Source organism: Ctenocephalides felis, unplaced genomic scaffold (assembly GCF_003426905.1).
Source record: "Ctenocephalides felis isolate EL2017-DRISC unplaced genomic scaffold, ASM342690v1 CF-g0.4_SCAFFOLD_01886, whole genome shotgun sequence".
Lineage (NCBI taxonomy): Eukaryota > Metazoa > Arthropoda > Insecta > Siphonaptera > Pulicidae > Ctenocephalides > Ctenocephalides felis.
This window is the reverse complement of record NW_020538040.1, coordinates 49,133,251-49,146,020: the sequence shown is the minus strand read 5'-3', so window position 1 is coordinate 49,146,020 and position 12,770 is coordinate 49,133,251. Positions and strand designations below refer to the sequence as shown.

Here is a 12,770-nt window from a genome sequence, read left to right as displayed (position 1 = left end):
TTATCTCCAAAGCGGATGAACCTGCCTTTGCAAAAAATCAGAATATACTAATATATATGTCGAACACGACAGGATATAATGTTGAATCTTTACAACTGGCATTTTATCGTTTCGTGCTATATAATGACACCTTGTACAACATCCAAATCAAGACTACTGATCAATCTAAGCATCTGCACTTTCATGAGGTTTTTTGTAGCCTTTCTTTGTTAAAATATCACAATCTCGTAATTTATATCTTGGCCATTGGGCATTTTAGTAAAACGCATATTACACACACTTTATTCCTAAATCACACCCTTAACAATTTATTATTATTTAGAATTAAAAAATACCTATTTTTTTGCTTTGAACATAATTAATGTTATTTTTTTGATACGTCTAAAACTGAATCGTAATATAAATAATTAAATATCTTCAAATATGAATATATTGTGAACAAAATATTTATTATAGAATCTATAATAACATTATATGTTACGGGCATATTCTTCCTACAGTATAAGTAGCTATATATAACAGAACACCCCACAGTCCAGCTAACAAAAAGCCAAACCACGGAAAAAATTGTGTTAATTTCATATCTCGAAGTACTAAGAATCTCATTGATAATGCGACATGTTGTACAGGGAAAGGCCAGCCTGCCCTGTGTAAGGGCCAACCAATTCCTTCAATGGGCCAAAATACTCCGCTCACGAGAAAGATCAACCACATAATATATACAACAGCTCTCATTGATGATAATTTGTTCCGCAGCATAGTCGATAACAATACTCCTAATGCGATACCTGCAGGGAATTATTAAATTTTTATTTAATATGAGATATGTGCAATATTAAAGTAGAAGTATCAAATAATTTTTAATCAAATATTACAAAATCTCAGTGACATTTTTAAGCTACAGTGCCAAATAGTTTTGAAATTATGTTAATTACAAATCTATTAAAACATACTTAACTAATCGTAAGTGGCATTTTGCTTTTAAGCCAAGTTGAATGAATTTTGAAAATTTTTGAGTGATTTATAAGTAAACCGCGCTGCTGTATAGCATTATCATGTGAGAAACTATTGCAGGTTATCCACTTTTCTACATTTTTTTCAAACATGTTGGTTATTTTTGACAAATGGCTTAAATACTTATTACTTTAATCAGTTTTTAATTTGATTATATTTAAACCACTTGTCATAGGCCTCTAATAATTCAAGATTTCTTCAAAATCTTAAAAACTTTTTTTAAGTAAGAAGTAACGACTCGACAAATCTTTATCAGAAACCAATATATTTTGAACAGTACTTGAATTTATAAAATAGATTTAGGATTTTTTAAAAAAAAACACACGATTTTTTTCATTGTAATTAGCACTTTTTTGCTAATTAAAATAAAACTGCTTGACCGATCTTTGCGTGAGTTATTACCGTGTTACATCGAATGGCTTTTAAATTTGTGAACTTAGCGAAAACATAGAAAAGATTGACAAATGAAAAATCGGAGAGCAAATTCACCACATTCCTAAGTGTTATTTCATGCTTCTTTATTATTAATGAGTTCAATATTGAATATGCATTAATTCCGTTTTTATGTAGCTTAGCTTAATAATATAAATAGAATTTCCGTAATTACCGCAAAATGTGTTTCCACCTAATATGACCCAACACCTCATTAATGCCAGAATTATGGTGTAATCCCATATGTTTGTTACAATTGCTGCAGCTAGTAATAGTAGAACATTTTGTAGACATAATACTATAAGGTTGAGGAACAAATGTGCAGCTTGAATTTCACAAGAGGTTACACCTTCGGCGCGTATTCTTTCAGAAATATCGTGCATTGTTACGCTGAGCATAGACGCTAATGCTAAAGACACCCCAGATACGCCACCCCATACGAGAACACCCGCCTGAAATGACAAAAATTTATATAATTTCAATTAACATCTATAAATTAATTTGTATTACTTTATTTCATAATAAGTCTTATTAATTTATATAATCAACGAATTACTATAAGGTACTCTCCGAAGCTCGCAAGCTTTGTAAGGCCATACATTTCAGTTTATTTTAAAATTGCTAGAAATTAAAAAAAACCTCTTCTTAAAAAACTTTCATGCAAAGTTATGAATGTATAAAATGCCAAAGTAAGAATAAATTAAAAAAACGTTTGTTTGCCGTTATTATTATGATACTATGGTAAAGCGGGTAATTTTTTTGGTTCTGTACCAAGATTTTTAATTTTAAAATTCAAGTATATGGTTAAACAAATGCCCTCGATATTTTCGACAGTATGAAATAACCGATTTAAATAATTAAAAAAAAAATCGATTTGTATTGAGACGTGCTGATTAGTTTTTGGCATGGGCAGGTCTAGCCGTTTCGAAGACAAAAAGGACCAAAAATGGTAATTCAGTTTTTGAGAGAATGAAGCGTCCGATTTGAATAATTCAAAAAACATTTTATTTATATTGACTAAACGAAGAACTGTAAATTTTTGGAAAGGCAGTTTCAGCGGTTATGGTCTCTCAATAAAAAAAAATTAAAAAAATGCCATTTGACGGTCAAAAATGTTCATTAGACATATGTACATCAAATTGTCAGATATTTTATAGAGATTTTAATAATGTGTACACATTTTGTGTTTCGTACCAAGATTTTTAATTTTAAAATTCATGTATATGTCCTCGACATTCTCGACAGTATGGAATAAACAATTTGTATGATTGAAAAATTATTCGGTTCGTACTCGATCACGGGGTGTTTTTCCAAAAAGCAATTTTACCGTTTTGGAGGTATGGAGCGCAAAGGGTTTAAATGGTAATGCAGTTTTTGAGAGAACGGATCATCCGATTAAATTAATTCAAAAAACATTTTGTTTCAGTAGACGGTGCTTTTACAGTAAATTTTATAATTTTGAAAATTTAAGAAAAAATTCAAAATTTTCAAAAAAATTCAAAGTTTCAAAAATTTTAGAAAAGATCAACATTTAAAAAAAACGATTTTTTACAAAAATTTGAGATTATATCGAAAATTTCAAAAAAAAAATAAAAAAACCTTTTTCTCTTAACTTTAAAAAAAACTCAAAATTTTAAAAAAATATCTAAATTATAAAAAAAAATAAACAAATTTCTTATAGACATATACAAATTTGTTTGTAGAATACGGTCGTCGCCCAATTTAAAAAGCACTTATAAGTTTACAGTGTGTATTTATAATAAATAATCTATTTGAAATTATTCTAAACATTTATTGATTAACTCGAATATTTAATTACGGTACGGGAAGTTCCAGCAATTTGTCTTAAGGCACGATGCCATGCGCCCCACTAGTTTTATTTTATAATCAGCAAATGATCGCATATAAACGCAGAGCTGAACGTAAGGTCAATTTCAATTGTGTGAATTTGCCGTTACTGACGTAATGAAAATATACAAAGATTTTTTGTTTTTCTCGTGTTTAATATTTGTTTCAAAGAAATATTTATATTAAAAAATGATACTATTATTTCATCTTGGGTGGTTTATTATAGTGGCATTCAATATCTATACTATTACATTTGACAACAACAACATAAATCATGTTCTAAAATTAGTATTATAATTTTACAAACGAATTAGCTCTCGGTAGTCCGTCTAATAAACAGAAGGAACCATCAAGAAACACAATGAGGCTGTTATTGTATATACTTATATCTATTCAGGAATGAATTGCTCGCATCTCGCATGCAAGCGTGTAACCCCAGTGATTTTGGTATGGATTCGATTCAATTCGAATCATGCGAGTAACTCGAATGATTCCATTTAACTTGGATCACGTGTGTATCTTGAAGGATTCGATTCAATTCAAATCAAGCGAGTAACTCGAATAGTTCTATTGATTCGGATGTTGCGAGTAACTTAAATGAGTCGATTGAAGTCGAGTGGCTCGCATGATTCAATTCAGCTTTTTATTTTTATTGTACTTAAACTTATTAAAATTATTTTATTATATTTTTTAAAAATGTATGTTCATACATATTATAGCAGTTATATCTCTTGGTTTGATACGAGTTGATTCGAATCAAGTAAAATGTGATTCGAATCAGGTTGATAAAGGCTTGGAATGATTCAAATTCGCATACCACCACAAATAAGGTATTAAAATTGTAAATGAATATCTTATTTAATTAAAATTTTTATTATTTTTGAATCTTTAGTTACTGATGATTAATTTAGGTAAAAGGTGTTAAAAGAAATTACTCAATGAACGTCAACTTTGCCTTAAATACGTGATTACCTCTGGTCCTTCAATTTTTCTTGAAAAGCCATCAATTATCACCGGGTCATCCGGTCGACTGAAATTTTGAGTGTAGTACGTATTAGCCGCTTCTCGGAACTCTTGTACAACAGTGTCTTTTATTACTTCTTGCATCATATAGCGCGTAGGATCAACGTACAGCTCTAGATCTGGCGCCGTCCAATCTTTTGTATGACGGTAATAAATAGCAATGTGCGGTTCGGTTAAGTTTGCTCTTTGTGGAAACCACAGAAAAGCGTGCGCGTCATCGCGAGCAACCGATTCTTTGCCGGATACAACACTTTCTACTTCTTTCAGCATATCAAAACGTTTACTTAAACCATTTAGAACAAGATTTGATAAAAGTAGATTTGGCCCAGTGGATGTATTCTGGATAATATCATTATAGGTAAAATTATGATAGCCATCAAGATTGTAGCTTTCATTGTTATAATTCTTATAACTTAGAAATTTTTTCTGTTCCATATAAGACAGCTTTATGTACGATGGTGATGGTCCAACAGATAATCCGAACAGAAATATGTACACAGCCGGTAGTATAAATAAAGCTAAAGCACGAATAATTTGCCGAGTCAAAATCCTTAAATTTGCAGAGATCAATCGCACGATAATCGAAATTCGGGGAGGAATATGCCGTACGGGTGCAAATTTAGGAACATGCAATCGCTCGCCAAATCCTATGTTTATTCCGCCGTGTCCAAATTCACTGAGCAACCTCTTGTAATCAGTGTGCCCCCTGCCCACCGAGGTAATGTAAAAGATTCCGACGATACTCTTTGCTCCTAGTGCTTCTATTATGGCATTCGGCGGCCCTTCGGCTATCATGCATCCATCGCGCATCAATCCCAGCGTGTCGCAGAAATAAGCTTCGTCGAAGTCGTGAGAAGTCATAATTACATTCGTGCGTCTGTTTGTTAGCAGCCCTCTCATGCAGGCGCGAAATTCGTTTCTGAGCGTAGCATCCGAACCAACTGTGGGTTCGTCCAAGAGAATAAAATCCGGTTCGTGTAAGAACGCCAGCGCAAAACTAGTGCGGCATAGCTGATCGAAAGTCATATCCGATATCTTGAGATCGAGATCGGGTAATTGCATGAGGTGCATGACTACGAATATTCGATCTTGGAGATATTCTCGGGCCATATCCAATAAACCTCCGTGAAGCTTAAAGGTCTCTCGCAGAGTAAGACGCGGGTGTAGGCCATGCTCCTGCGGCATATAACCAATGAGACTGGATTCTAAAATAGGTAAACACCGTCCGCGGTATTCAATGAAGCCCTTGTCGAGCGGCTGCAGCCCGGCCATTGCCCTTAGTATGGTAGTTTTGCCACAACATTTTGGCCCTATGAGGCAATACAAGTGGTTCTCTGGTACCTTCATGTTGAATCCGTTTAATACTTTTTTGCGGAAACACATTTTTCCGAACCATTTATGCCCATTTACGATTTCTATGCTTATCGATTGTGACTGCTGGCTTACTTCAAAAGGATGACTGACAGACATATCTGATGGATGCTCATCTTTGTATTTGTCGAAATCGGGCACATCTTCAGACTTATTTACAAACATTTTCAAATTATGTACTTCAAATAAATATTTTTTAATAGATACAATATATGTTATTACGTTTTGCAAACATTTACATATACACTTGTCATAAAATGAGTTTTATCATAGTAAGCGACGTATTAAAATTAGCTAAATTATCAATCAGTTAAAAACACACAAAAGGTAATTATTTTGCGTTTCTTTCCAGAAGTTATACAGCAGATGATTTATTAAACTAGCTGCAAGTGGCATTTTGCCTTAAGGCAAGTTGCAAAAACTTTCCAAGAGAAGTAATAATTGACTTATTCAACTGAAATTGACATTTAAATATTTAGATAGAGTTTTCAACTGTTTATTTCAAAAATGAAGTTTTTGCTTTCACTTAAATCTGAACATTACGATTTCCAATTGAATTCTCTCAAATATATTTAAATCATCTGTAATTGTAATAAATATAGTGCCCAGACTATTTTACACTATAGTGCTTGTATGTCCGAAAATTGTAGCTTTTTATTCCAAATATTAATGAATTTATATTATTCAACTAATTTTAATTGGATTGTTTATATTAGCGCATGAACTTTATCGCCATGTTTATTTTCAATAGAAAAACGTTGAAACATTTTTTAATGTTTCAAAACCTAATAAATTATTTTGTGAAATATTAAGTGTCTGATATAAGAAAATACTGGCACGATAACATATATCATGTACGTAGTCCTTTATATGATTTTATCGATTTCCAATAAGAACGGCTTTTGAATTTTTAGAATACTTTCAGGATTGTGGACTAAAACGTGGACGATAATTTTTTCACTTTTCTGCTATTAACAAAAAAACGGCTTGAGTGAACGTCGCGTAAATCTGACAAACACTAATCTTTATCGAGTTACATCGAATGGCTTTTAAAATTTTGAAATCGGTCAAGCCGCCTTTCAGAGAACGTCGACGGAAGGTCAAAAAACCGCTCATACACACACATATTTTTTCCAGGTCTCATTTGATTCAGAATCGCTTGAAACGTCAAAAAAACAAAATTAGAAAATCGGATTTTATGGCGAAAACATAAACTCTTTCGAGAAGTTAACAAATCGAATGAACTTAAAAAATGAGTTTTATTATCACACAATACTTTACTTTACAAGATATGTATTATGATCAAACTAAATTATTGATAGTTATTTTTAAAATCTTTTATAACAATATAAAAAGAAATATCATGTTTCTAAGCTAGTTAAATTATTATACAAGCAATTAAGTATAATATACATATAATTATACTAACAAATAAATAATTAAAATATCTACTATTATCTATCTAGTGCTAATTAAAATCACAAACTGTAAAATAAGATTTAATTTATATAGTTTAACATTTAACATTTAATTTATAACTATGCAATTTTATGCAATTATATGTTATGCAATTATATTCATAATAATTATAATAAACCAATTTTTGATATGTTAATCGTATGTCATTATCATTATCGTATGATATAAAAAAGAAACAAAAAATGAATATAATAAAGAGTTTGCATAAGGTTTGTTAGTATATTTATACATATATTATATAAATATAAAAATAAAAAGGTGTGAACATTTTATGACTATCCCATACTAAAAATATACTGTTTTAAAAACTAGTACGTGCGGAACCAAGGATAAATCTTTGAAATATGGCTCCTACTCGCGCAATTGTGCATTGAGTTTGTGCCCTACCTGTCCACTACCACCTGTAGTTTAGGTAAAATTTATGGCTGTTTACGAATATATAAAATAATATTATGACCCTAATAAGAATAAGGTGTCAATGCTTCTGAACAGGTGCAAAGAATTATAAGCAAATTACAGCATTTTCTTTACGAGAAAAATATAATTTATGTGCTATTGCGCAAATGGTGCAACATCCGTCAATGCCTTGTGAGCAATTATCAAATAAAAGAAATCTGAGTTATCATAAACTTGATGATAATTACATGTTATTAAATAAATATTACAAATTGTTCATGGTATTGCCATAATCGTTGACAAATTTTGCAAGAGCAGATCTAAATTTTAGATAAAGAGCAGTTTTGAGAAACGGTTTGTATTTTGCTAATTTTCAATCCAAACAACAATTACAAAAAAACAAGCGTTTTGGTTCAATATATATTTTCTTCTGATAATCCTGTAATCTGGATTAGTTTTTTTTTGTTTTTGAAATATTTTTTTTTTAGAATCTGCATCAGCAATTACAACTTTGTGTTCAAAATCATTTGCATCCTTGCAACCTTGTGGCTTTGCCTTATTTTCTGAAAACTCGTACTATTTATACGTAACTTTGTTTTAATAATAGTTGACCAGGAAATATATTGCTGAACGATTCTAGTGATGTACTGAGACTAACTGGCTCTATAGGTTGATTTGTCTTAATCTAATGATTTCCACTTCATCGTAATTCTATCAATTGCAATAAAGGCAATCAAATTTTGAAATTAATGTTGTCAAATTGTAATGCATTATGAAACAAAACAAATATTTTATTCAAAGAATCTCCATAATTTACTTCTAATATTTGGTCGCCCAACTTAAATTGATTTAACCACATAAACTAACAGACTTAATTTCAAAGGACGTGGTGGTTCGATACTTCTTTGATATCAAATGAGGAGATTGGTATTTTGCATAAATGACGTGCATTACAGCAAATTGGATTGGGTTCTAAAATTTATACTTCAGACTTTATGATTTATCTACGAAAATCATTAATTTGTCGATATTACAAAATCAGATTTATTAACTGTCCCGAGTAGAAGGTATGGGTTTCTTTTCTATGTGGATCTTTTTTTGTACAAAATATGTAGATTATAATTTATGATAGGTTGTCAAATATCTCCCTTCCGCCTTTTTGTATTATAAACCAAGAGCAATAAAGCGGAAGGGAGATATTTGACAACCTAATATAAACATAGCTTTTATTACATATTAAAAATATATTTAATATATAATATAATGCGCTCTAACACTAAATAAACCTTTGAAAATTTAACCTAAAAAATGTATGAAATTAGCATATTTGAAGGTTTAATGCATGCAAGTATTTAATTACCTTCATTCAATTGTGCATGCGTTATTTATCTAACTATACTCGTAAAATCTGATGACGAACAATCAATATGCACTATTAGTAACATTCCACTTTATACGATCAAGTAAAACGAACATTATGCCCACAAACGAAGGATTATTTTGCTTCGAGCTTCAGAAATATAAATTTATAGTATTGCAAGTTTTAGAATTACAGACAAGGTTTCATTACCGTCTTCTCATCATAGTCTCCGCCGTTTATGTGCGTGCTTTCAGTTTTGTTTCCTAACCGAACACACAAATCTCTTCGCAGAAAGGCTGTTCGATCAAGAATAATAGCAGTTTCGTGAAATTAGGTAGCATTTACTGCAAAGTTTAGTACAGTTTTTGCAATTAAAATAAATGGTTTCTGCTTCTATTTAATTAGTAGTCATTTGGACTAATAAATATTAAAATTCATATTAGGAATACAAATGAAATCGTGAATGATATTTATGATCAAAATAATATTGGTATGTGTTTGATTTAATTTGTTTCACAGTAGGAACCAGTAAAAGCAGTTGAACGAATTATTTTAATTACATAAGATATAAATTAGATAATGATGATGATGATGATAATAGTTCTTTTTGGTTAAGTAAATTGTGATCACGATAATTGATCAGTGATTTTCAACGTTATTGCATTGTCTAATTGAATTATAAGTATTTATTAAGATTATAAAGAATTAAGAACACCTTCTAAAGTACTAATTTAATGTAAAGCCATCTTTGAATTATATCATTGGTTGGGGGTTTTTACCCACGGTTTTATATCTGTGTCCTTGCCTTACGAACGATGACGCATCTTCTATATTTATTTCTTTTTGTTTTTAGACCTCGAAATGCAAAAATACATACAAAATCGAACGGGATGAAATATGTATTTTAATATAAGTGAAAATTGAGTTAAATCCCTGTCATTTGTACTATTTTACAATTGAATGATGCAGTATATTATTGACTGAAATATTTGGTAAAGAAGAAATTTGTTTTCATTTCATTCAGTGGAAACTAAAAAAAAATTAAAAAACTATAACAATCGAGATTGAAAAATTATTGGTAGCAACAAAGGATCTACAATTTGTCAATATTAGTGTTAAAAACAGAAATATCAATAATCCATGTTTTGAGAATATGGTACTGTACGGTATATGGTATTTACAAAATAATAAAATATGTGCTGAAAATCTACTATGTATATATATATATATATATATATATATATCTGTGTGTGTCGATAGTATTTTGAGTTGAAAGAATATTCTATTTGAAAATATGAACAGACTTTTTATTTGCACTATGATATTGAATGAATATGATTATCAGTAAATCAATTTAAAATGATTTGTAATCATGTAAATTTACTATATGTCCATTTTTATATATTTATTGCTGTATTATTAATATATAAATTGATAATCTTCGAGTTATTTGTTAACCGGTACTCCCTCGTAATAAAGCTTTGACCGGTACATGAGCGAATATTTTCAATAATACGTGCGTCCGTTGTTTAACCAAATAAGTAAGCAATCCAAGTAGACGTGGAATTTTGACTTAGCGTCGTCCACATAAGCAATGGCTTTACTGAGTACCTATAAGAACAAAATGTGAACTCCTGCTATATGGGTTATACCTCCACATTCTTGTACCAGTCACCTGTACATTCGTAAGCCATGCACGTATTCGGACGGCGGACGGCGTGATCGTAGTCTCTCAGTCTCGCTCCGATACACGGACGAGCTTATGCGGCTCTGTTATTTCCTACTCGGTCCCTCCACAGTGCTTTTAAAGGTAGGAAAACCCATAGACGTACGGAAAGTATTAATTTCTATCTGCAGAACCGGTTATCGATATACTACCCTTTGAAGCCCGGATGCAACGATACACTCCAAAATTTTCGAAATTATGTCCAATGCGATTTGCAAAGACAACTATATTAGTTGCTGGGTCGTAAATCTAAAGTGTCGATGCCAAATAAAGTTTTGATATAAAAATCAATACTTAAACCCATTTGGACCTATGGCATTCAGCTCTGGGACACGGCCAGTCACTCAAATGTTGAGATCTTATAGAGGTTCCAAAATAAAATGCTTAGGCAAATTGCCAACGCACCAAAATACACCCCCAACTGGTTACTCCATGATGAACTGGGTGTCTCATTCATTAGAGACGAGATTCCTAGACTTTGTCTAAAGTATCGTAACAGGCTCACCTTTCACCCAAATAACCTTGCAAGAAAGCTGCTGGAACCAATCCAATTCAGAAGACTGAAAAAAAACTACCCCAACGACTTGTTTTAGGCTTAATAATAAGTACTAATTTCTATTTTTCTTTTTCTTTTTCTTTTTGACAATCCATATATTATACTGTAAAGAACTGCATCACTGGATGCAGATCTTAGCTTTTTCTTTCTTTGTTCAATTCTAAGCCATGCAATTGATTTTATATCTCTTGTAGATAGATGATCAAATAAAATTATAATAATAATAATAATAATAATGATAATAATAATAATAATAATAATAATAATAATAATAATAATAAATGTCTAATGCGATTTGACAATGAAATTATAATAAATATATTTATTTATATACCTTGTAAGGCAGCAGGCGGGTAACATTTTTTTTATTACCCCAAAATATTATGGCAACTTGATGTTGTGCAACAGCAAAAATTCTCCAAAAATTCTATTTATTTATTTGCGGTGTATTACCCTGGTAAAGTGGCCTTACAATGTAGGGTTTCCTATTTTCACATTGTGAAAGTTGCTAGTCTGATACCAGTCTTGAACAACCTAATATCTAGCAGTAGTGACATCGGTTTTCATTTGAAAGTATTGATGACAATATGCTTCAGAGTGAAAAAAGCCTTTACCAATAAGTTCAAAGAAAAATTATAATAATAAAATTTATCAAATAGAGATGGATTCGCGGTTCCACGAGCAACTCCTATAGAACTGTTAAGTTATGATCGCAGTTCAAATAAATAAATAAAAAATAATAATTATTGTACCTATAACTGAATATTTAATATATGAAAATCGATTCATTACTCCGAACATATTTTAAATTTATATTTTTTTATAGTTCAATTAAAATAAGTCAATGAAGTAAACCATAAATAAATATTTATAGAAATTTATTTATTTATATAAATTGATTACTAGTCATATAATTGTCTTGCTATATCATTGCATACATGTTTACACATTTTTTTTGAATATTTTTGAATTGATTGAATTGACTGTTGTACCTTTCTGAAATAGGTGTAACAGTAGTTAGTAAGTTTTAGCTTTTAATATTAACGGTTAGATAGAGCGCAATTCAATCAAAGTTTTGTATGGAAATAGCATGGAAAAAAATTCAAAAATTTTAAAAATGTTTTTTAGATGTAATTTAGCAAACAAATGAATAAATAAAACTCGTTCATTTGTCGCTAAGTTATACCTAAAACGTTTTTTTTAAATTTTCAAAATTTTTTTCATGCACTTTCCACACAAAGTTTGATTGAATTGCGCTCTATCTAAACGTTAATATTAAGAGCTAAAAGTTTCAAAGAATTGTTTTTTATCAATTTGGAACCATTTGAGCCCCTGGGGGCAACGAAATTCGAAAATGACCACTTTAAGGACCACCAATATATATATATGAATTTTTAAGTTTGTATCAGTTATCCATCTTTATTAAAAGTAAAGCGAAAATTAAATGTAAAATTTAATAATGCGAAATTTCATAACATTTGGATCATTATTTTAGTGTTGAATAATAGTTTTTTTACAAAGAGAATTATTAAAGGCAAGTCATTATTTTTTTCCTTTGATGTTCG

The 12,770-nt window shown here is 30.4% G+C and overlaps 1 protein-coding gene across 1 annotated transcript; it reads right to left on the bottom strand.

Annotated features, from left to right (window-relative positions):
- Positions 1-477: 477 nt before the first annotated feature.
- On the bottom strand, positions 478-5,853 carry LOC113375038 (ABC transporter G family member 23-like). Its single transcript, XM_026614991.1, has 3 exons — positions 4,267-5,853; positions 1,622-1,898; positions 478-788 (listed from the first exon to the last, which is right to left on the bottom strand). Exons 1-3 carry the CDS (start codon positions 5,851-5,853, stop codon positions 478-480), a joined length of 2,175 nt encoding a protein of 724 aa, XP_026470776.1.
- Between the last annotated feature and the right edge of the window lie 6,917 nt (positions 5,854-12,770).

Excerpts from the sequence above, each read along its gene's own strand:
- LOC113375038 (XM_026614991.1), bottom strand. The coding sequence starts at position 5,853 with ATGTTTGTAAATAAGTCTGAAGATGTGCCCGATTTCGACAAATACAAA. Across the intron at positions 1,899-4,266 it reads GAAAAATTGAAGGACCAGAG|GCGGGTGTTCTCGTATGGGG; the intron begins GTAATCACGTAT and ends TTGTCATTTCAG. Across the intron at positions 789-1,621 it reads AGGTGGAAACACATTTTGCG|GTATCGCATTAGGAGTATTG; the intron begins GTAATTACGGAA and ends AATTCCCTGCAG.